Source organism: Erpetoichthys calabaricus, chromosome 13 (genome assembly GCF_900747795.2).
Source record: "Erpetoichthys calabaricus chromosome 13, fErpCal1.3, whole genome shotgun sequence".
NCBI lineage: Eukaryota > Metazoa > Chordata > Cladistia > Polypteriformes > Polypteridae > Erpetoichthys > Erpetoichthys calabaricus.
In genome coordinates, this window is record NC_041406.2 from 137,598,526 (window position 1) to 137,624,380 (window position 25,855).

At 39.6% G+C, this 25,855-nt stretch overlaps 2 protein-coding genes across 4 annotated transcripts in view; one reads left to right on the forward strand and one right to left on the reverse strand.

Annotated features, from left to right (window-relative positions):
• tbc1d31 (TBC1 domain family, member 31) overlaps nucleotides 1-25,855 on the reverse strand; it is a 1,102,325-nt gene that overhangs the window by 389,769 nt on the left and 686,701 nt on the right. The window lies entirely within an intron of this gene.
• Nucleotides 1-25,855, forward strand: part of jarid2a (jumonji, AT rich interactive domain 2a) — a 293,969-nt gene that overhangs the window by 152,632 nt on the left and 115,482 nt on the right. For all 3 annotated transcript variants that reach the window (XM_051935491.1, XM_051935492.1, XM_051935493.1), the window contains exons 2-3: nucleotides 1,118-1,253; nucleotides 19,226-19,358. In XM_051935491.1, coding sequence (XP_051791451.1) covers nucleotides 1,118-1,253; nucleotides 19,226-19,358 — 269 coding nt within the window. The remainder of the gene's footprint in view (nucleotides 1-1,117; nucleotides 1,254-19,225; nucleotides 19,359-25,855) is intronic.

Genomic DNA, 25,855 nt, shown 5'->3' on the forward strand with positions numbered 1-25,855 from the left:
GACAGAGGAGCAGCTTCAGTGACAGACTGCTGTCAATGTCCTGCTCCACTGACAGACTGAGGAGATCGTTCCTCCCTCACACTATGCGACTCTTCAATTCCACCCGGGGGGGGTAAACGTTAACATTATACAAAGTTATTGTCTGTCTGTATACCTGCATTGTTATCAATCTTTAATTTAATATTGTTCTTTATCAGTATGCTGCTGCTGGAGTATGTGAATTTCCCCTTGGGATTAATAAATCTATCTCTCTATCTCTCTATCTTTCTTTCTTTCTTTCTTTCTAATTTCATTCATTGCTTGTCTGCTGTCATGCACACCCAACCCTTCAACTGAAGACAAATTCAAACTTGACTGAGTCGCTGGGTGTGTCTGACTACATGAGTGGAGAGCACAGAACTGTGCCGCCATTTGCCTCTGAGGTCACGGAAATGAAGGCTAAGTCTCAAAATTGATTGAAAAGTCATCTAATGTGACCTGGCCCAAAGTTCTATTGTTTTCCCCATTGCTTGGTAATTTATTCTGTGTGTCTGTGGTTCTCTGTGTGAAGTAAAACTCTGCAAAAGTTTACCCTTAGCATGTTGTTTCCAATTGTATCCCCGTACTCTCGTTAAACTATTTTAAAAGAAACGGCTGGGATCCACTGTACTAATTCCTTTATTAATTCTTAAACCCACCAGTCATGTCACTTCTTAACGTCAGACTGTGGTGTATAATTAATTTTTGGCATTTTTACAATTTCTTGGAATTAAATACTGGTTCATGTGAGCATGCAGTAATACTAGGTAATATTTTCTGCATTGTAATATTCAGGAGATAATAAGCAAACTCCTAGAAAGTGTGTGTTGATTAATTGGGAAAGTCTAAGATATGGCACTCGAGGTTCCCAACCGCATACAGTATCTACAAACTTGGAACTCGTACTGTTTAAAAAAATAAATTAAAAAAATTTTTTTTTGGCTCTGGATTACAAATTATACTTCCATATCTTTTTTTTTTTTCATTGCAAACTGTCGTGCTCAAAGGAAGAAAAAAAAAATTTCATTTCAAGGACTGTCCTGATGAAAACTGAAATGATGCTGCCACACTTAACATTTCTTTTTTGGCTTGTCAACAGGATGACAGCGATGGGATTCCTTGGTCAGAGGAGCGGGTTGTGCGTAAGGTCCTCTACTTGTCTCTGAAGGAGTTTAAGAATGCGCAGAAAAAGCAACCAGGCGACGGTGTCGGAGGAGGTACCAAAAATGCAAATGGTGAGTACAAGTCCTTAAAGACCTGCAAAGGCAAGTTGCATCGCTAAATCTAAAGATTGCACCCAGGTAAAGGAGCTTTAAAAGTTTATAGAGTGGCTACTGTCTGGTGTGTAGAGGACAGCGAAATTGCATGTGCTAAGCTAATCAACATCCAACATTTTCTGGCCCCATGATCAATGAGTACAGCATAATAACCTTACCGCAAAACTTCTCAATTTAAACGATATATACACAAAAACTGGTTTAGTATTGTTATAGCTGGCTGCTCAGTAAGTTTTTCAGTCTGCTTCTCTAGTACCACCTGGGTATCATTTTGTTCAAAGCATACTGTGCGTATCTGTTGTTCCTAAGCCGAAATTCAGATCCTATTTATACAGTTGGAACATATAAAAAATTCCACTAATACCCAGTGGCACAAAATTGGATGTAAATGTAGAATTTCTAAATACATAATCTGGCCTTGTTTTTTACTTTTCTCACTTTGTACTAAAGCCAGTGTAGCGAACACTGAGAAGCAGAATGCATTCAGGTTGTTTTTGAATTTTCTGCTGAAGAACCGTCTTGAACTGTGATGATAGGAGGTTAATGCCTGCAGGTAGTTTGTTTTTTTGTTTTTTGATGTTATCAAATTTATAATAAAGTAAATACTGGCAATGACTTCTGTTTTCCTCTGTCTTTATTGAAATGCAGCTATGACTACAGTCAATCCTGCTCTTCCTGGGGAAGCTTTCAGTGGCTTGTGCCAGTTTTAAAAGAATGCTTCATTCAATAATTATATATGCATGTAGTTACTTTGTGTACAGTATGGGTGTTTGTGTATCTATCTTGACAGCCTTACCTCAAAATTCAAAAAGTACAGTTATCAACACTGTGTCTGCCATTAGGAGACCCCATTAAGCTTTCATTAAAACACAGATGACACTAAGCTGTATATTTATTGGAGTTAGAAGACTTAGACATTTATGCAGACACACACACGTATATGCATGTGGTTATGTATATGTTTGTGTAATTAATAATTCTGATCTGCTAGCTATTACAGTACACTTGGCATTTCATCTGTTTGCATCTATCCAACTATTTTGTGACTAACTGTAAATTGTTGCATGCCACAAATTCACACTTCCATATATGCCAATCCGATTTAGATCCATAAAAAAAACAAATGAAGCCCTTTGTGTGGAATGCAGAATGTGTGTACGCTGCACAGAAGACACCCATCCGGGGATTGAACTGTGGCTCCAAGAACGACAAAGCAGACGGTCTTTATTATGATGAAACAAAACATCTTATTATAGTTGTTCGCCCTTTCTCCGTCTTTTGTTTGTGCTTTAACTGAGAACACTGCATGGGTTTCCTCTGGGTGCTCCGGTTTCCGCCCTCCAGTCCTTAGACATGCATGTTAGGTGATTTGGTTATCCTAAAGTGACCCTAATGTGTGTGTGTGTGTGTGTGTGTACTCACCCTGCATTGGACTGGCAGGGTTTGTTCCTGCTTTGCGGCCATAGATTTCAGTAGACCTCTATGACCCTGTTCAGGACTAAGCAGGTTAGAAAATTACTGACTTGAAGTTTTGCTCCACACACACACACACACACTGTGTCTCCATACTAACATTATGGAACAATGACATTTGAATTTCGGTTGACTACCGTAAATAAAAATGTCAAAGACGAGCACTTATTGCTTTGTTTTTTAGAGCTTTTTTTTTCTCCTGTTATGGGTTCACTGAAAGCTTGGATCACATCCTACAGAAGGATGCAATTCTATGGCAGACGACATTCACCCACACATACAATCTCATGCCGAGTCAGCGTGTGGTATTAAGTTGAGCCAAAGGTGCCCATGTGTAGGGTATATGCAAATGTATGATGAAAATATTTTGAAGACAGACGTACACTTCAGTAAGGGTTTTTTTTTTTAATTAAAAAATTTCATTTAAAAAAAAAAAAAACTCTCTCAATGTGGTTTTTAAGATCAAAGTCAATAATGAAAACTAGGCAACCTTATTGTCTTGACATTTATTTGCTTTGACCATAGTGGACACGTTTGGTTCATTCATAATCTCCAGTTAGCACTGTGGGATTTAGGCTGGTACGTTTTTTAATATTTTATTTCTATGCATACATAGAGAATATTATTTGTAAAATATTAAGAAATGAAGTCTTAAGTGTACGTAGTAAATTTAATATTTTATATTAAATTGCAGTTTAAAAAGTGCAGTTTTTTTGAAGTACACAGAAATAAGTATTTCATTTATTGAGTGTGTTTGCTAACAAGCTACAATGGGTTTGTTGTAATAGTAATTATACAGACGGGCCCCCCCAGAAGGGGAGACTTGGATCTTAAATTTCAATTACTGTTAGAAAATGAATTTCTCAAGTTCAATGTTATTCTGTATAATGTACTATTTCAGTTTAGCAGCAGTGACAGAAATACCAGCCGTTTTTAGGTTGTGTGTCTCCACAGCTTGATTCACATCATTCTGACTAGAGATTAGAGATTCAAGGATTGGCCTTGGGATGGAAATGTGGTGATTTGTTGTATTTTATCAAAAATACATTTATTTGTGCATATTCAGTCCCTACTAAATGCATTCTGCTGTTTGCAAGGCCTGAAACACATCAGTTAAGCAGTCCAATTGATCATTTAGAAATATACACTCCAGCTTTCAAAATAATCATTGAAGCACACCATTACATTTTTATAGCTGTGCTCGTCCATTAGGATCATTTGTTACTGACACACGAATGATATTATTACATTTTTATTACTTTTTTGTTTGATTTAAAAAATATACAGTTGTTCATCATAATAATATTGTGACCACTAGGGGGCTTGAAGACACAACCTCACAGACACAAGTCCTGATATAAAGAAAAGGATTATTTTCACAAAATAATAATAAAAAATAATAATTCATTACATTTTATATAGCGCTTTTCTCAGTACTCAAAGCGCTATCCACACAGGGAGGAACCGGGAAGCGAACCCACAATCTTCCACAGTCTCCTTACTGCAAAGCAGCAGCACTACCACTGCGCCACCTGTGAGGATACAAACAAACCACCTTTTGCAAAGGCCTCATAAGTGGCATAAACCAAATACAGCACAATTTCCAATTTATCTCCCTCTTTCTCTTCTTGCACTCCACCAGGTAAGCTTTCGTCCTCTTCCAGCCGACTCTGACTCACCTGGATGAGGTCGAGTGGTCTTTTATCTTGGATCAGGGAGTATTTCTGGTGCTAGGGCATAGCCCAATGGAAGTTCTTCCAGGTTAATCAGAAGTCCCAAAAACTAGGGATTTTAACTCCCCCTGGTGGCCCCCATGAAGCACAACAGGGCTGCCTCATGGAACTACAGGTCCCAGCATGCCCTGAGGGTGTCTGTTTAGGGATTCTAACCCAAGGAAGCTGCCACTTAGTGTATTGGGGGAGAAAATATGTATCAATGCACATCTCCCCCAGTCCTTCCACTGTACTTGGCTGAGTAATGATCCTTGTTCAATCCTGGTCAGGATGCCAAGTCCATGTGTGCTTTCCATTACAGTATATATGGTGGCCTGTCTCAGGTTTATTCTAGCGTTAAACCCATTCTTGTCGGGATTGGCTTCAGCTTCCCACTGCCTTGCTCAGTTTAAGTGTTTTTGGAAAATGGATGTTTGGAGATACCACATGCTCCCTGTTCTCACTACAGGCAGTGTGGTGTAGTGGTTAAGGCTTTGGACGTCAAACCCTGAAGTTGTGGGTTCATATCTATCATATTTGGTCTTGATGCTGACAATCTTAACAATTTTCAGCCTATTTCCCACTTACCTGTTCTGTCAAAAGTTCTTGAGCATGTTGTAGTTTCCCAGCTCACCAGCTACTTAACTTCTAATAATTTGATGGAACCCTTTCAGTCTGGTTTCAGGGCGCAGCACAGCTGTGAAACTGCCCTTCTTCGGGTAACCAATGACTTTCTTATGGCAGCATACTCTGGATATTAATTCTGTTACACCTTATCGCAGCATTTGACACTCGGGTCAGACATGACATTTTACTGCCCAGAATGGAGAACATGCTGTGTGTGTCTGGCACTGCCCTCCAGTGGTCCAAGTCCTATCTGACTGATAGGCAAGAGTTTGTTAGTCTTAGCAACAGCAGATCCAGCTCAGCGCCAGTCACACAAGGAGTTCCTCAGGGCTCTGTCCTCGGCCTTCTTCTCTTCTGTATTTGTGCTTCCTCTTGGCCATATTATTCATAGCTATGGACTGGGTTATCATTTTTATGCAGATGACACACAACTCTACTTCAGTGTTAAAAGTGGAACTTCATCAGAGTTTTTTCAGCTCACAACTTGCCTCAGTGAAATTAAAACCTGGATGGAGCAGAACTCTTTAAAATTAAATTGCAACAAAACTGATCTCCTGCAAATTGGCACTAAAGCGCTACTTAATAAAATGAGCTCCTTCCCAGTCCATCTTGGAGGTGATCTCATCAGACCTGCCTCTACTGCAACGAATCTTGGTGTCATTTTTGATTCCTCCCTCTCTTATTCCACCCACATAAACCACATTAAGAAACTTTCTTACTTTCACCTCTGTAACATACCCTGTGTTCGCTCCTTCCTCTCCTTCTCTAACGCTGAGAAACTTGTCCCTGCTTTTATCACATCCCACATCGATTATTGTAATTCCCTACTGGCAGGTGCCCCTTCTAATCTTATATCACAGCTCCAGCTTATTCAAAACTCAGCCTTACATAGATCAGCAGCAGCGAGCACATCACACCCATCCTGCTTCACCTTCACTGGCTCCCTTTGTCTTACAGAATTAAATGTAAAATTCTACTAATAACCTACAAAGCCTTACATGACCTCACGCCAAACTACATCAGTGACCTTCTCCATCACTATGTGCCTGTCTGCCCACTAAGGTCCTCTGATTCTGGTAATCTTGTTGTGCCCCACACTAATCTACACTCCATGTGGTGACAGGGCCTTCAGCTGTATAGCGCCCAGTCTCTGGAATGACATCCCAAAATTAATGAGATCAGCTGACTCCATGAATTCTTTAAAAAAAAACAAAAAAAAAAAAAAACCCAACAACTCAAACCTCATCTGTTCAGTTTGGTCTTTAGCTCTGCCTGACTTTATTACCCTTCTCTCAGTTTACCTCCATGTCAAGATGCTCATGTAACCTGTGTGTGCGTGTGTGTTGTCTGTTAGGCTTTTCTCTGAATTTACTATCTTACTCTTATTTATTTATTAATCTGGTTTAGTACAATGCTATATACTGTATACCCTGCCGTTCTTTCTTAAACTCTTAAGTGCCTTGAGCATGAGAAAGGCGCTATATAAATAAAATGTATTATTATTCTATCCCCCACTACTGACACAGTTTGACCATGAGCGAGTCATTTGGTTTTCCCAATTGGAGCACAAGTGCGTCAAAAGAAACAGAACTAATTGTATTATAAATATTGTAAGTCACCTTGCATAAAGGTGTTAGCCAAATATTTAAATGTAAAAAAAATCCCCTTGGGATTAATAAAGTTTGTCTAATCTAATATCTCTTACAAGAGTCAGTTCTTCTGTTGCGTTGACTTGTGTGGCATGATCAAGGAGAGAGTAGCCTGAATCTGCCAGCTCCGAGCAGCATACATTATTACACAGTATCTATTTATATATTATATTAACATGTAATATTGAAAAGCAGTATTCAGTTGAGTTACAGCAGAAGTGCTAGGACTATATTTCGTTAGTTTCTAATCTGATGAGTAAAAATGTAAGCAGATATTTCTATACTTCTGCAGTAAATCATCAGTGACATGTAATATGGTATTATGCAAGCACAGAAATCCAACTCGAACGGACATTCAGGTTCCTTCCAGCCCCGTTTAACCATTTGTTAGGACTCCCAAAACCATTAACTTTACTACACAAATTCAGGGTTTTAAGTTCAAATGTTTAAGGACAGGCAAAATAAGCTTCCATTTTGGTTTGAAGAATTAACAATAACAATTTCTTTACTGTTTTTATATATATATATATATATATATATATATATATAATATTTCTGTTTTTATATTTTGTATACACTAAGGATATGTGAAAAAGATGCATCCTGCAGGCATTACAATGCAAAACATGATATTCAGGCAAGATCCGAGTATGTTGAGAATATGACCACGCACAAGGTGATCCGACATGATTTATTTGGCACGTAGAGTCTCATATCATGGCCATACAGGTGGTGAATGTCCTCCAGTGGAATGTCATTCCAGGCCTGTTTGACTTCGAGGTGCAACTGGTTGATCGCCAGTGACAGGGCTCGGGGTGCATGCCTGATCATTGTGGTTCCAAACATGCCTGATAAGTGTGCTGGCTAGTGGAGTTGCAGAAGCTCCTAGGGCTTGTTGAATGTGGGCAGGTGTGGTTTTGCTGGAAAACAGATTTCCTGTTGCAAGGTGGACCAACTGGATGATGTCTTTGATTTAAGTTGTGTAGAGTCCGAGTCGAACTCCTGCTCAGTAAACATTCAGGTTGTATTTAAGCACACTTTTCTTTGTTCATTTCAGACACCCTAACTCCCCAAGAGCACTATATTCTTCTTTTTGAGTTATGTTACAACTGAACAGATCTCAGAGGGGTTGATTTCATTTTCCTGCCACTGGTGGGCTGTAATACTACTGGGTAAAAAGAAAGTTCAGCTTGCCCGAAGCACGAGTCACTTAAATTCCCATCACACAATCACTGGGCTCCAAATACCTCTGTTTTTCTATCTTCATAAGTTCACAAGCCACTAAGCACATTATTAAGCAAATGACAGTCTGCACTCCGTGAAACTGCCTTCTGTTCGGACCATTCTCAAAGTTTTAATTTCACATCAACTGAGTGCTCATTCAGCTCGTCTGTGAATCTCTGCCATTTGCAGTGAGTTTTCCAAATTGCATTGCGTGTGTAGCAGGGGATAACCTTCTATCTTTCATGCAAAAAAAAAAAATCGGATTTCCTTGCTTTCTAATTTTTCTAACATTTCAGTTCTTGGTGAATTTGTGTACGACACATTTTCAAAAAAGGGGGACATTCTTCTTTTAGACTGGTACACCATTGCTTGGTAGGATTTGTTACTTTGGCCCATTGTTTATATTTCAATAATAGATTCTCTGAAGTGTCTGGTGCATTGTGAGGTCCTGCTGTATAGGGATTTTGCACTAGCCACAAATTAAGGTTTAAACAATTGTATTGAAAAATTCACCTTAATAAAAGGGTACATGTCTATCTGATTGCTATGTCTCTCTTGCCCCCACAAACACTTTCAGCAGTAAAATGCATTGCATTTCTCATTCAAATAAATGGAGCATTGCAAACATTTGTATTAATGCATTTTATAGCTAACAATGTTTGAGATGTGCCCTCTGTTGGAATGATAAATACAACACATTTTATTACTGCACGCATTACAGGATACATTCCAGTAGATTGTGAACTGCAAACATTTAACACATTGATCACTTAGATTTCAACCCTTCTTAGATAGGAAGCACAGCTAGCAAGTATACAGTCCATCCAGAAAGTATTCCCAGCGTTTCATCACTTTTTCCACATTTTGTTATGTTACAGCCTTATTCCAAAATGGATTAAATTCATTTTTTTCCTCAGAATTCTACACACAACACCCCATAATGACGACATGAAAAAAGTTTACTTGAGGTTTTTGCAAATTTATTAAAAATAAAAAAACTGAGAAAGCACATGTACTTAAGTGTTCACAGCCTTTGCCATGAAGCTCAAAATTGAGCTCAGGTGCATCCTGTTTCCCCTGATCATCCTTGAGATGTTTCTGCAGCTTCATTGGAGTCCACCTGTGGTAAATTCAGTTGACTGGACATGATTTGGAAAGGCACACACCTGTTTATATAAGGTCCCACAGTTGACAGTTCATGTCGGAGCACAAACCAAGCATGAAGTCAAAGGAATTGTCTGTAGACCTCAGAGACAGGATTGTCTCGAGACACAAATCTGGGGAAGGTTACAGAAACATTTCTGCTGCTTTGAAGGTCCCAATGAGCACAGTGGCCTCCATCATCCATAAGTGGAAGAAGTTCGAAACCACCAGGACTCTTCCTAGAGGTGGCCGGCCATCTAAACTGAGCGATCGGGGGAGAAGGGCCTTAGTCAGGGAGGTGACCAAAAACCCGATGGTCACTCTGTCAGAGCTCCAGAAGTCCTCTGTGGAGAGAGGAGAACCTTCCAGAAGGACAACCATCTCTGCAGCAATCCACCAATCAGGCCTGTATGGTAGAGTGGCCAGACGGAAGCCATTCCTTAGTAAAGGCACATGGCAGCCCGCCTGGAGTTTGCCAAAAGGCACCTGAAGGACTCTCAGACCATGAGAAAGAAAATTCTGTGGTCTGATGAGACAAAGATTGAACTCTTTGGTGTGAATGCCAGGCGTCACGTTTGGAGGAAACCAGGCCCCGCTCATCACCAGGCCAATACTATCCCTTTAGTGAAGCATGATGGTGGTAGCATCACGCTGTGGGGATGTTTTTCAGCGGCAGGGACTGGGAGACTAGTCAGGATAAAGGGAAAGATGACTGCAGCAATGTACAGAGACATCCTGGATGAAAACCTGCTCCAGAGCGCTCTTGACCTCAGACTGGGGCGACGATTCATCTTTCAGCAGGACAACGACCCTAAGCACACAGCCAAGATATCAAAGGAGTGGCTTCAGGACAACTCTGTGAATGTCCTTGAGTGGCCCAGCCAGAGCCCAGACTTGAATCCGATTGAACATCTCTGGAGAGATCTTAAAATGGCTGTGCACTGACGCTTCCCATCCAACCTGATGGAGCTTGAGAGGTGCTGCAAAGAGGAATGGGCGAAACTGGCCAAGGATAGGTGTGCCAAGCTTGTGGTATCATATTCAACAAGACTTGATGCTGTAATTGCTGCCAAAGGTGCATCGACAAAGTATTGAGCAAAGGCTGTGAATACTTATGGACATGTGCTTTCTCAATTTTTTTATTTTTAATAAATTTGCAAAAACCTCAAGTAAACTTTTTTCACGTTGTCATTATGGGGTGTTGTGTGTAGAATTCTGAGGAAAAAAAATGAATTTAATCAATTTTGGAATAAGGCTGTAACATAACAAAATGTGGAAAAAGTGAAGCGCTGTGAATACTTTCCGGTTGCACTGTATATATGTGTGTGTGTATGTATATATATATATATATATATATATATATATATATATATATATATATATATAATTTTTTTTTTTTTAATTACATTTTATGTTGTCTAGATCCACCATGTATGCATGCATGCAGTTTTTTTCATTTTGTACAATTACTTATCTATTTTAATATATTTTATTTTCACTTTATCTGGTATATGATGTAATGGCCTAGCTGTTTTACTCAGTAATTTCTTTTCTCCTTTATGTGAGAACTTTTGATAAAGGTGATAATCTAATCTTGAAGAGGTGTTTCAGTCAAAAAAGAAAACCTCCAACCACATGCCATGCTATCAGCGCTGAAAAACATTTTCCACACCAGTCAAAATGTTATTCATTAGCAAAAAGACATTTTGCACAGTGGAGCTGCTTTAGAGCACCTGGGGCTCAACACATTAACGTATACCTTTCATTTCTGGAGTATTTTGTCTGATGCCCTTCACAAAGGTTGTCTATCGATCGATCGATCGTACATCTGCAACGCTGTGTGATGAAATGTTTGTGGCCACCTGTCCATCGCACCTGTATGAGCTTTTTGGACATCCCATTCCAGAACCATGGGTATTACTGTGGAGTTGTCCCACTTTGCGACTGCTACAGTCTTCACTCTTCTTTCCAGAAGCTTTTGAAGTGTGAATATGTGTCAATTCCTCCAAAGAGATTAGGTACTGATGTGGGATGAGAAGACCTGGCTCGCAGTTGGTGTTCCAGTTCATCTTAAAGCTGTTTATTAGTGTTGAGGCCAGGGCTCTGTGCAGGCCACTTGAGTCCTTTCATGTCTTTATAGACCTGGCTTTGTTCACAGGTGCACAGTTTTGCTGGAACAGAAAATGGTCTTCCTCAAATTATTGCCACAAAGTTGGAAGTGCAGAATTGTCTGAAACATCTTGCACGCTGTAGCTTTAACAGTACCCTTCACTGGAGCCAAGGGGCTGAGCCCCAGTCTTGCCATTATCTCTCCTGCAGTAACCTTCAGAGTAGGCACTACGCAGTCTGGAAGGTAGTAATCTCATGGCATCTGCCAAACCCAGATTTGTCCATTAGATAATGAAGCGTGATTCAACACAAGCACATTTCCACTGCTCCACAGTCTAATTGCAGCATGCTGTCCATCACTTTAGCTGTCACCTGGCATTGTGCAGAGTGATTTTAGGATGTGTACAGCTGCTCGGCCATGGAAACCCGTTTCATGAAGCTCCCAACACATCAGTTCGTGTGCTGTTGTTTGGAACTCTGTTACGAGTGACACAGTAGAGGACAGATGATTTTTATACACTTCAGCCCCTGGCAGCACTGCTCTGTGAGTTTGTGTGGTCTGCCACTTTCTAGTTGAGCTCCTCAGTACCTCCACTTCACTGTAACAGCACTGTGGCAGATCCAGCAGAGCACAAATTTCACATACTGACTTGGGGCACCCTATTGCAGTGTCACGTTTAAAGTCACTGAGCTCTTGAGTATGGTCCCTTCTGTTCGTCAATGGAGATGACGTGGCAGTATTTTGATTTTATGTACCTGTTAACAGTGAAACACCTGAACCCTTTTATTTTTAAGGGGTAACCACATAATTTTCATTTCACAGTTCTTGATCGGAGTAACTAAAATACCACCTGGTATGCCTTTTGATTTTAAACACAATGTTTTAAAAACTTAACAATTACCTTTTACAGAAACTAAAATATTGAACAACATGATGCACTGTGTTTTTGCTGAAAGAAAAGGCAACCAAGCTCCATCAATGCTGACAGTGGATCAGGTTCTCACTGACTACATAAGATGATCAGCACTGCTCACTGCGCTCACCATATTACATTCTTATTCTGAGAGAGTTTGGACACTTCCTTTCTTAGTGTGCCCATCCGACACACTCTGGTATCTCCATGTCACTAATTATGCTTTGTCACTGCTTGACTTTTAATCTCACTGTTGCTTCCATACTTGTATTTTTAAGTTCTGACCAAATATGTCATTAGTGCACGCAAAATGAGGAGGACTAGTGAGGAAACACAACAGCCATTTATATCTGAGAAGGTCTTGGGTTGCTTTTGTTTTTATAGCACTTGATTTGACTCAGCAGTGCAAAGTTGATTATAGAAGTGACCTATAGCTTGTCAAGCAGGCACCATAGAAACCCCCCTTTTCCCTCTTAAAGTTCACTGTGATTGGGTGTAGAGAGTAGGAAAGGATGAGGTTTAGGGGACAGCCATTTTATTCACTTAGATTTTTCCTAAACAGTTCTCTTTTTTTTATTGACTTTACTAAAATATATAACATTCCATACAATCAAGTCAAAACTTAACAGAACTAAAACGGTTTTCAAATGGTAATGTTTCTTATTCGCATTATGTATGTATATACAGTATGTACTGTATACACTATAACCGTTTATATAGTCTGATTGAAAGTGAACTGCATATACAAGTCCAGCAAGGCCAGGCGGCTTTATTGTTGTATTGCAAGTATACATTGGTGAAATTATTACGACAGAGTACCCCATGGATTTACACTTTTTAGACATTTCTAAACATAATTTCTTTGTTATGTTTAAACATAACTTTCAGAGTGATGTCTGCCTGTGTATTAAGATTGTTCCTAAACAATCTGACAGTCTTGGGACATAAAACTTAGCACAGTTATTACTAGTGCCGTATATATGTACAAGTCTATTAATTTTTGTGACCAAAATCACTCCAGAAGACTTCACAGTACAAAGATAATGATTGAATTTACTGACAATATAATTATATAGGGAAAGTGTAGTGATGTGGTCAAAATTTCAAAATAACAGTTTCGTGTACTGAACATTTTTTTTTGTTTTTATTTTTGCTACTGGAGCACACATGGTTTAGATGATTTACTCGAAGTCGCACAGGGAGTCTGAGCAACAACTGGACTGGCAAACGTGCAGTTTAAAATCCAGTGGCTTAGCTGCTACACTTCATCAAATTATCCTCAAGACTCGGCTGCTGACTTACAAAAGCCGTTAATTCTGACATTGCTGACTACCTGTCACTTCCTGCCCCATATCAGTCTGCCGAGTACCTGACATCTTCTGATACTGGCCTGCTCACTATTCCAAAGCTTCATTATAAACTCTTGGCGAATGCTCATTAAGCTTGGTGGCTGCTGATTTCTGGAAATCTTTCCCCATGTCTGCCCATGAGGCGCTCTCCTTTTCAGCTGCGCCTTATGTTTATTTTATTTTCATTGTAGCTTAAGTCTTGACTCTCCTGTGCTTGTTAGTTTGCCTCTATAATATCTGTCTGTCTGTCCTTTGTATATGGCACTTTTCATATCTATCTATCTCTATCTCTTTCTCTGTTTCTATACATACCTCTATGTATGTATGTATGTATAAAATTTATAAACTATCAATATATTGTTTGTTGTTGTCACAGTGAATAAACTGAGACTTCAGATAGCACTTTATTTGTCCCCAGGGGGAAAATTGGCTTCTTTGAAAAGCCCAATAAATAATATTAATGACAACAAACCACCTCTCAAATACACACTAGAGTGACTAAAAAGAAAAACACCTGACATGTCTAAAGGTGAAAAGAGCTCTTGTAGTCGCACAGTGCATTATAAAGGTGTATTGCCGAATTACTGCCAAAATATGGCACAGTTGTAAAGACCAGTGCATTCCGGGTCCAGCTCTGATGCTTGTTTTTTTGTCTTTGTGGATTTCTCTTCTGGGGATTTGTTTAGGTACTCCTGGTTTTTCTCCTATATCCTGTCACATTATGCGACTTTTCCAGTGACTTTCAGTCGTAGCCTTCATTTACATAATCTTAGCAAGTTAGAAGCAGGTGGTGGCTCAATTCAATGAAGTGGACTGCGTAATGTGACATGCCCAGCTAGTCGATGAATGAATGTTCATCTGGACGTACAAAGCATACAATGCAGCGACAAGGAGTGACAAACACTGGTGTTTTAGACCTCAGAAGCAGAAGCCAAGTTATCTTTCTGAAGTCTTGTGTTTTAGGTACCACAACAGAATGGAAGAAACAAAAGGGCAGAGATTGTGACTGAACTCCCTGTACCTGTTAACCCCTTTGATTAGAAAGGTCTCCTCCTCAGTAGATGTAACATGGCCAGTATAGTATTTTTTTTTCCTCAGTCATTTATATTTTTTTTCCTGTTCCACCATGCTAGATGATCACTGTTGTAAGATCTGCTACTTTCTTATTCCTCCTAGCTGTAATCTATCCCCTTTTTTCTGATTCATTACCTATGAAAGGTTTATAGATGTCTAAAGCACACCTCCTCAGATCCATGGCTTGTCAGAGCTGCAATAACTAGAGCTTGTTGCTCCCACTAGCACTCGAGTATATTGTGACACCTGTTCCAATATGGCAAGTTTGTGCTTTAGCTTTACCAATTGATTTGAAAATCAGTGTTGCAATTGGCTGTACTGGTTAGAGAATGCAACCTGCTAAATTAAGTGTGTGTGCAAAACATGTAACCTGCGGTCCAAGCCTACTTTCACATGCAGCGATATCTACAGGTGCTGGTCATAAAATTAGAATATCATGACAAAGTTGATTTATTTCAGTAATTCCATTCAAAAAGTGAAACTTGTATATTAGATTCATTCATTACACACAGACTGATGTATTTCAAATGTTTATTTCTTTTAATGTTGATGATTATAACTGACAACTAATGAAAGTCCCAAATTTATCTCGGAAAATTAGAATATTGTGAAAAGGTTCAATATTGAAGACACCTGGTGCCAAACTCTAATCAGCTCATTAACTCCAAACACCTGCAAAAGCCTTTAAATGGTCTCTCAGTCGAGTTCTGTAGGCTTACACAATCATGGGGAAGACTGCTGACTTGACAGTTGTCCAAAAGACGACCATTGACACCTTGCACAAGAAAGAGGGCAAGACACAAAAGGTCATTGCTAAAGAGGCTGGCTGTTCACAGAGCTCTGTGTCCAAGCACATTAATAGAGAGGCGAAGGGGAAGGACAAGATGTGGTAGAAAAAAGTGGACAAGCAATAGGGATAACCGCACCCTGGAGAGGATTGTGAAACAAAAATGTGGGGGAGATTCACAAAGAGTGGACTGCAGCTGGAGTCAGTGCTTCAAGAACCACCACACACAGACGTATGCAAGACATGGGTTTCAGCTGTCGCATTCCTTGTGTCAAGCCACTCTTGAACAAGAGACAGCGTCAGAAGCATCTCGCCTTTGGACTGCTGCTGAGTGGTCCAAAGTTATGTTCTCTGATGAAAGTAAATTTTGCATTTCCTTTGGAAATCAAGGTCCCAGAGTCTGGAGGAAGAGAGGAGAGGCACAGAATCCACGTTGCGTGAGGTCCAGTGTAAAGTTTCCACAGTCAGTGATGGTTTGGGGTGCCATGTCATCTGCTGGTGTTGGTCCGTTGTGTTTTCTGAGGTCCAAGGTCAACGCAGCCGTCTACCAGGAAGTTTTAGAGCACTTCATGCTTCCTGCTGCTGACGAACTTTATGGAGATGCAGATTTCATTTTCCAACAGGACCTGGCACCTGCACACAGTGCCAAAGCTACCAGTACCTGGTTTAAGGACCATGGTATCCCTGTTCTTGATTGGCCAGCAAACTCGCCTGACCTTAACCCCATAGAAAATCTATGGAGTATTGTGAAGAGGAAGATGCAATACGCCAGACCCAACAATTCAGAAGAGCTGAAGGCCACTATCAGAGCAACATGGGCTCTCATAACACCTGAGCAGTGCCACAGACTGATCGACTCCATGCCACGCCGCATTGCTGCAGTAATCCAGGCCAAAGGAGCCCCAACTAAATATTGAGTGCTGTACATGCTCATACTTTTCATGTTCATACCTTTCAGTTGGCCAACATTTCTAAAAGTCCTTTTTTTGCATTGGTCTTAATTGATATTCTAATTTTCCGAGATACTGAATTTGGGACTTTCATTAGTTGTCAGTTATAATCATCAACATTAAAAGAAATAAACATTTGAAATACATCAGTCTGTGTGTAATGAATGAATCTAATATACAAGTTTCACTTTTTGAATGGAATTACTGAAATAAATCAACTTTGTCATGATATTCTAATTTTATGACCAGCACCTGTATGTTGTGTGCTGTCAACTTTCTCTCCTCCTGTCATTATACAGATGGTGACTGTCAGTTTTGTGAAAGTGTAAGTAAATACTTTTTTAATCAGATTTTTAAATCCCCTGCTTTTGATAAGTCATTTTTGTTTTCTTAGTTCCTTCATGTGCTCATGCCAATACAATATGCGATACAAGGCCACATTTCTTATTGCCAGCATTCTGTATCATGAAATTCAATACAATGAAATATTGTCTCATACCTAAGAGCAAGTAAACAAAGCATGACCAGCTTTAAAAGTGCAAGGAGGCATAGCAGCTTTGCCGCTTTTTCTTCCAAATTTTGAAATACAGTTAAGATTTTCTTTTCTTTTTGGTTTCCTTGCCCAATCTTTTTCTACCAGGTTTTTGGATTTTAATACTCTTTGCCTGGCAGCATCTTAATCCTGCATTCAATGGTTTTGAAGAAGCTATGCCAGAGAAGTACAGAGAAAAACCAAACTGTTTGCCCCAACTGTTTTCTGTCAAGTAGTGGCCGGGATGAGAAGTGCTTAGTCCCTGTTCACATGTCTCCTAATGTGAGTGTTGTTATTGGAGATGAATGTTGTGTTTTAGGAGTTGATGAAGAAATGACTGAAACAGAGAGAACCCACAATAACAAGCAGTGACTATTTGAGATCTTTCTCTTCATAATTTTATGTTCCATATAGGCTTGTTTGGATCTAAGATTACGCCAAGTGATAATTATAGCACACTTACACTTAGGGATCTGTACAGGCTGAAATTTCAAAATTTCTCCTTTGCCAGCATCTCTTAGCATGATGTGCCTAAGAAAATAATTATGAAACTAGCTTACTTTTACAAAGCCTAATGGGGTTCTCAGGTTTGCTTATTATTTCAGTGTACACATTGAAAGGTATTTTTAGCATTGAACATTGTGTTTTTGTTTTTTTTCCATGTTGTTTTGTTTTATTGTTTTTAACGATGTTACATTTGTATATATGTAGTAAAAAGGATAAGCTTACTTATAGGATGCACTCTGGAGGTTGTAGCAAAGGGGTTCTTAAACATTTTTGTCGTAACTCAGTCTTGCCTTTGTTTTGTGTCCTGGAGACCCATCCCTTGCTGAATGCCTGGATGATCGTCAGTGCGGTTTCCCTCTTAGAGAATTGTGGATGATAATTACATCAATGTCGATGGCTTAATCAACCCATGGTGTCCGACCCCATCCCAGTTCGCAAACCATACGAAACCCATTGCCATTACAATAGTAACTCATCACCCAACAGCAGCAACCCGTAGTTTAAGAAACCCTGTGCTAGAGTATTTGGTTTGTAAAGAAATCTGAGCCAGAACACTGTTTGTAGTTTTCAGTTCAGCATTTAACACCATTGTACCCTGAACTGTTGTTAATTTATTTGAGTGTTTCCATCTGTAATCAAGTTTTTTCTGACCAGCAGGAAACCATATGTTCTCATGGGTTCCCCCCTCTCAGACCGTCTCTGTATCACAGGTGCCCCTCAAGGCTGTGTACATCAAACTCCATTCCTTGTTCACCATTGGCTGTAGGTCCATTGACCCTTCAGTAAAAATCATTACGTTTGCTGATGACACCTCCATTAATGGATTAATTACTATTGGTAATGAAACAGCATATAGAAAGCAGGTGACTTTGGTCTTAATGTGCAGAAATAACCAGGTATTCAATACCACAAAGACGGTGGAAATTGTAATTGACTTTCGCAAACGGCAGTTACAAAAACTGCCACTAGAAATGAGTGTTTCAGTAGTCAATGTGACGGAATCCTTCAGATTTTTAGGCACAACTGTCGCAAACACGCTCACCTGGGACGTTAACACCACTTCCTTCACTAAGAAGGCCCAGCAGCTGCTGTACTTTTTGTGCCAACCAAAGAAATTAAATATTTCCCAGTCCGTGCTACAGTTGTACAAAGCCAAGATTGAAAAGTGTGCTCACATTTTCCATTGCTGTCTGGTTTGTTTCAGCAACTGCCAAATCCAAAAGTAAAGTGCAGCGTGTTGTGAGGTCTTCTGAGAAAATAACTGGCTATGCTCTTCCACCTGTTGCAAACCAGTGTGTATCTTGTGTCATAAACCATGTCAAGGGAGGGGATCACCACAGACTCCTCTCACCCAGGTCATCACTTGCTCGAAGAACTCCCCTCTGGTTAACGCTGTAGGTCAATTAAAGCTAAAACTAATTGAAGTCTTAAGAACTAATTTCCCAGAGCCATGACCCTTGTAAACTAGTAATTTAGCCTGACCTCCTCACTTAATTATATGTTTCTTCATGTACTGTAAGAAGGGCTGTGTGTGTGTGTGTGTGTGTGTGTGTGTGTGCGTGTGTGTGTGCAGTATATAAACATGTATGTATGTGCGAGTGCATACACACTATACACATGACTTCATTTGCACAACAGTTTATGATGTATGTTGTTTGTATGTGATATTGTGTTCTGTTACAAGCAGCTCCAGGGCTACCAAGATAAATTCCTATACATTAAGTTCTGATGATTAAAAAATGATTTTATTCTAAAATGTATGTAAAGGGTGTAGATACAATCTTTTTTTCCCTTATGCTAAGTCTTTTGTCTTTATGGTGTCTACCTTAAACACACAGTTCATTCTTTTCATTTATTTCCCCTGATTGCTTCTCTTTCAGGTTCATTGACTAATCTCCAGTTAAATGGGTCAGGCCCTTCATCAGGAAATGAGAAAGATGATGCTTCACAAGGGTCCTCGCGCTTGAATGATGCCAGTTCGACCGACTCTGAAGATGGACCTGTCAGAAAGCGGTAAGGTTTACATCACTGCAGCTAATAAAAAAAATCAACTGCTTAATCTACAATATGGACAACACACACAGTGGGCCAAGTAGTTCTTCACAAGGCAGTCTGCTAGCCTTTGTAAATAACTGAGGTAGAAATGAGTGCAGGATTCATTGTATTTATATGGTAGTTGAATGGTGCAGTAAATGTGAGTCTTTTGTATAAGGAAATTCAAGTGTACATCAAAGACATTTTCTCACTTCTGTCATTTTTCCTGAGCGCGACCCATTCAAGTCTAATGCAGGCTCCACCTTTCACAGTTGCTGTCCCATCCTGATGCAGGGCTGCCAATGGATGTAATTGCTACCGTCTGAAAGCAAAGGTCTCAAATTTGAGATTTGACGTTTCTCCTTAAATATTGCAGAAGAAAAAAAATGCAGAGAGCAGTAAGTGTTGTGGACCCCTTGGTATCCTGTTTCGTTGTTATATCAAACAAGAAATGGTTGCCAGCAGTGAAACAAAGAGGGATGACACCATCATCCAATATATTGGCCTCTAGGTTTGGCAAGGAGTTCTTCTGGGGAAAGATCTGTCCTGGTCCCGGAGTGAATGCTGAATACTGGGGTTGATTCTGTTTATTATATGGGGGGGTCAGTGGGCTGAAGTCGCAGAAGTGAGGTCACCTGCTTCTCCTGTGCCTTGTCTTCTACTCTGTGGAAGGGAAGAGGAGAGCACGTGAACAACTGAGTTACCCTGCCGCCTTGAACGCAGAATGGCTACCCCGGTCTTCCAAGATGACAATTAGAACTCTGTTGTGAGTGACACAACAGAGGAGAGACCATTTTTACCTGCTATGTACTTCAGCACTCTGTGGCTCTGGTTATTGAGTTTGCATGGTCTGCTACTTCATGGCTGAACTGTTCTTGCTACTTCGTGCTGCTAGGTCACAAATATCACAGTTGACCGGGGCACATCTGGCAGAGCAAAAATGTCACATAATGACGCGTGACAAAGGTGGCATCCTGGCACCATGTCACGTTTAAAGTCACAGAGCTCATTATTGCGACCCATTCTACTGCTAATGTTTGGCAGTAGAGATTGCGTGACTATGTTAACAACGGGTACAGCTGAAACACTAGAACTCCTCGACCATTGTGAGTGGTTGGTGTCCATGTACTTTTGGCCATGTAGTGTTAGTTGTCACATTGTAAATATCATCAGAATACATTAGGGGGAAAAAAACGAGAGTCTTGTGACTGACTAAAGGAGCTGCGTGGGCACTTTGGTAGTGCCTTTTTGGTGTTTTGTAATGATTGTAAACCAGTTTTGCCAGCGAGACAGTATGTTTTTATTTCTTCACTCCAGCCATATTGTGACAGAGTAATATGTTTAATGACTTAAATTAAAATTCATTACTTATTTAGAATTCAGGTTTTTCTGCCCTCTTTGCCTCAAAATGAAAATAACAAATTTTTTAAAATACCCAAAAATGGTGGACTGGTTAAATCAAATTACATACCATTTAATTGTAGGAATTTTTTTCCTCCTGTTGTTTTCAGTCACCCTTTGTGTTTTGGCACAGCTGAACAAAAGTCACTGTAAGCAAATATGGATATGATAGTAATGCCTTCTGTTCTCGTTACTGAATAAAAGCACATCTTTCATTTTGTTCATCGCTCATACAGTGTCTGATGTTTCGTTTATTGCTTCATGCAGTTGCCTTTTCTCTTTCAGTAATGGTTGTCTTGTGATCCTTGCATTTAATCCTTTTCAGGCAGAGAGAGCACTGTTTTTAAAAGGTGACTTATCAATTAAAGTCCATTATCCTACTTCCTGCTTCCTGCCAACGGGTGCTGCAGCAGTGAAAATCAAAAAGCTGCCATTCAGACGGATTCCTTTGGAACATTAGACAAACTTGATGATAGGCTGCAAAGCGTTAATATAAATACATCCTGGGAAAAAAATCGTGCTAAACATGATACCTCCTACAACCAGCCTAGAAATCAAAGGCCTTATTATTTCTGTGTGGTGGTTCCTCCTGAATTACTGTGATGACTTCCACTACAGGAAAAGAACACTCAAGTATCAAGTTTCCCCACAGAACCTTTCCATTAGACGCCATAAACTTGTGGTTACCATTACAAGCTCTGTGGGGTAAGGCCTTTCCATGCTGAATTGTAGTACCAGTCAGGCAGCATGCCTGAAAGTAGCAGCTGAAAGATTTCCTTCCGCTCAGTTTGATTTGTTGTCACCAAAAAATAATAATAATAATAAAAAAAAAAAAAATTTGACGGTGACCAGGTGCAAATATAAAAAAAATAAAAAAATAAATAGATACACATATTGTGTGTTTGTGTGTATGTAAGGAGATACTGATATAGATGTATTTGTTTGTGTGTTAATATATAATTAGTATATTTTGATTGGTGTTTAAAAATAAAAAACTGATTCACTCCTAACAAACAAGTGATATTAATTTAAAAATAACACTGGGTAGCAAAGTTTAACTTTTTTTTTTTTGTTTTAGGGCCACATGAGTCAATAAAGTTGAACCTTGCAGTGTTTTTTGTGTTAAATTCAAATATCTAATCATCCATTCTCTATCACACAAGGATTTTTAAAGACGCAGAATAAAAATTTATAATCTATTTACACTAAACATAATGCTGAGGGTGTCTTTACCTACAAGCTAGGAGTGCACGGTGTTCTGCTGTGCTTGGCTTCAGGAATATCCCTTTAAGGGGGTCCAGCAGTAGTCGACAAGCATACTGGGACTTTACTGGCCTCGGTATCGCGTTTCATTTTCAGACGTGTCCTGCTGAACCCTTTCACCATGCTGATCGCTGACCACTCCAAGATTTCCAGGGAAAGCCTGGAAAAGTTATAAAATGTTCACAGACAGCAATAAAAACCTTTTAATACCAAATTTAACTTTAAAGAAGAAAAAAAAACTTGTATACCTTAGTAAAAGGTTTGTATGCTAAATACTAGGAAGCGTGAGGACCTCCAGTAATCACATAAAGGTGGCTCGTATAGAGCGATTTGAACATTTCCATTTTGACTTTTGGTTTTCTGTATGAGCACATCACTGATTTAACTTTAAGTAGTGCTCCTCCGCCAGGCATTGATTTAAGGATGTGACAGCCTCTCGATTCGTTGGCATACATTTCTCTTTCATTGTCATTCTTGCATTCTGTATCGTTTAGTATGTGTGGCATGTCTGAGCCGTAGTATGAGCCATCTGCTTAATGGCTCTATAATTCAGGCCTACTCTCATCATTCTTTGCCGCTGAAATGACACCTTTGTTTGGCTTAATGTTTGTTGATGTCTCCACTGGAGTACTTTTATGCTCTGTCACTGCGCTTAGCACTGTATTTTGCCATCATAACAATCAGCTTCTTGCGAGGGCAGGAGCACACATCAGCTTGTGAAGGTACGTGTCTGTGTTTGTTGCGGATGAATGCTGCATCCTGTACTTAATGCCCAGCAGATGGCTATGCTGTTATTCTTCCTTTTGAGTGGCCTCAGCAGTGTGCTTCACGCTCAGTAGATGTCTCTGCTGTCCTTTTCCTTTCTTCCGTGTCATCCTCTTGAACCATGCAAACTCTGATAACTTCGCAGAGGCTTCTGCTACCCAAATCACCAGCATGTGTCATGACATAAGCTTTTTCAAAAGACCAAAGTCATGACTTTAGTCCCAGAGTAATTACATGACTGATGGACACAACTCTTAGCAGTTAATATGTAATTCTAGCCATGCTACCTGTTGAAAACAGGTAATGGGATAATTTAAAAATATTACACAATGTGTTGCTCCCATGCCGTTCCTCAGTGTACGTGTGTGTCTGAACCTCTCTTGACCAGTAATCCCTCTCTTGAGTGCATTCCCATAAAGACTGCTTCTCAGACTGATTTACTAGGCGCATTTTCATCTTTTGCCCTGTGTTTTTTTTTTTTTTTTTTTTACTGGCCATCTTTGAAGGTGACTCGCCCAGCACGCCTCCTGTGCCTTTTCTCCTCCTTGTGTTTGTCACTCTCGCAATTCATCTTTTGATCGCAACACCAAAGCAAGCTTTATGAATCAGATTGCTCTGAAGGACTGGACACACACATCTTAGTGTTTTACTATATAGTAGGTAGACACAGCCTGAAATAAACAGCATAACTGATTTGAAAAATTCAGCGTACACATCTGAAATCAGTATGACAAAGTACTTTTTAAAACACCCTTAAGTTGTCCAGTGACGGAAGGTTTGTTGAGCAGTGCTATGTTATCGGTCTACTGCACTTGGTACATTACCTCATGACATTTACTTTTACTACAGTCATAGCAATACATTTTAAAATATTTTTTTAAATACTAAAAGTATAAAACGGAACAGCATGTAGGGTGCTTAATAACTGCTAATGCCTTGAGAATGTGGAGGAACCAGAAAACAGAGCATTCCAGATTATGGAAAAAAGAGATTGCAGTTTTAGAACACAGTGGAGGTGAGATAAAGCCAAAAAAGCCTTAGCGACAGAGAAATAGAACGGGTTGTTATTTATTTCTGTATTTTGAAATTGCTTGACTTGTTGGATGTATTTGTTAATGCCTAAACTTTGACACTGTTAGGTCTTTTTGCAACAAAAACCAGCAAAACCAAGGAGCTGGTGGTGGATTTTAGGAAACTATGCGACTCTTCATGTCCACCCCGGGGGGGGGGTAAACGTTAACATTATTGAAAGTTATTGTCTCTTTTTACCTTCATTTTTATTACTCTTTAATTTAATATTGTTTTTTGTATCAGTATGCTGCTGCTGGAGTATGTGAATTTCCCCCTTAAGATTATCTATCTATCTCTCTCTCTCTATATATCTATCTATCTCTCTCTCTATCTCTCTCTATCTCTCTCTCTCTCTCTCTCTCTCTATCTCTCTCTCTCTCTCTCTCTCTCTCTCTCTCTCTCTCTCTCTATATATATATATATATATATATATATATATATATATATATGTCTGTCTGTCTGTCTATCTATGAGAATACCATCGGTGTTTGATTTCAGAGCATGTAAGTGATGTTCATAGGGCTGGCCTGTCTTCTAAGGCTGAATGTTTGAATGAATCGAATGTTAACTTTGAAGCTGTGAGGGTTTATAAAATATTGAAACTTACAAAAATGTGCCTTTGTCTATTCCATTTTTTTTTCATTATAGTCAAAACTTTAGACTTGCCAGTGTTCTACTGACACTGATCCAACTTCTCAATCATTTTTCAGTCTGTTTCTCTGAAGTGGATACCATATAGATTCCTTAAATGTAAAGTAGAAAGCTTTGTTTTGTATACTCGGTGAAGCTGGCATTGGGTGAGTGGACTTTTGCATTAATTACTGTTCCCTGTGATGCCCTGCCACAGATGTGTTTACAAGTTGTTACAAGTGCTGCTGGGACATTTTCCAGCAGCACACCATCCTGCATTATAATAAATAGATGGGTGTAAGAAGTTTATTGCTCAAACACGATAATGTAGGTGTCAGCTGTTGATCTGCGTTGAAACATGTAGCCTTCGAATCAGTCAAGTGGGCTTTATTATCCTACTGTCTATACACATATAAACTTGGTGCATTGTACAGTGGTATGAATTACATTTCACAGGGGGACAGTACAATATTTTTGACAATAATATGACAATAATGCAATACAGGGGAAGGGCAATTTTACATAATAGAATCTAGAACAGGGATCGACTTCTGTACAAATTAACTTCATATTAACAAACCACAATCTGTGATGATAAGGCTATATTGGAGATGTCTAATGTACAAGGAATACTGACCAGTAATTGGATAAGACCCTATCTATGATAAAGGTGCGCACACAGGGACCGAGGGTGACATTTTATTCAGGAGCTTAACTGCTTGTGTGAGGAAACTGGGTTTTTTTTTTGGTTTTTTTTGTGGTAGTGTTGGTCCATAGCATCCGATAACCTTTTGCTGGATGGAAGCAGGGATAGAGATGGCGGGAGGGGTTGTAAGGATCCCCCTCGATGCTGCAGTGCTTTATGAACATGTCCCATATTGAAAGACTCTGCAGTGCACATGATATATGCTATATGGACTTGCAGTTTGGCGTGTGACATTTCCCATACCAGACAGTCATGCATCTGGTCAGGTTGCTTAAAATGGTGCCCCTGTTCTGGTGGGAATGTGGCCAAGAAGGCTTGCCCTCTTCATTCGGTGCAGAAAGTGGAATCGGTGCTGTGCTTTCTTGGTCAAGGAGGAGGTATTGATTGACCAGTTCAGGTACTTACCTCACTTTCTACCACAAAACTCTTGATGTAAAGTGGAGGGTGCGTCTTGCTAAAATCCATGATCATAATAGATAAATAAGTATGTAGAAGAGCAGAAAGCCAGTTTCCTTTATTCTAATTTATTTTTGCAATTATTTTTCATGCTTAGATGATATCCTTTCCCAAGATCTAAGACAGGGTGGTCACATCAGATACAAGTAAAGAAGACTTGTTTTGAGTTGTAGATGTCATAGAT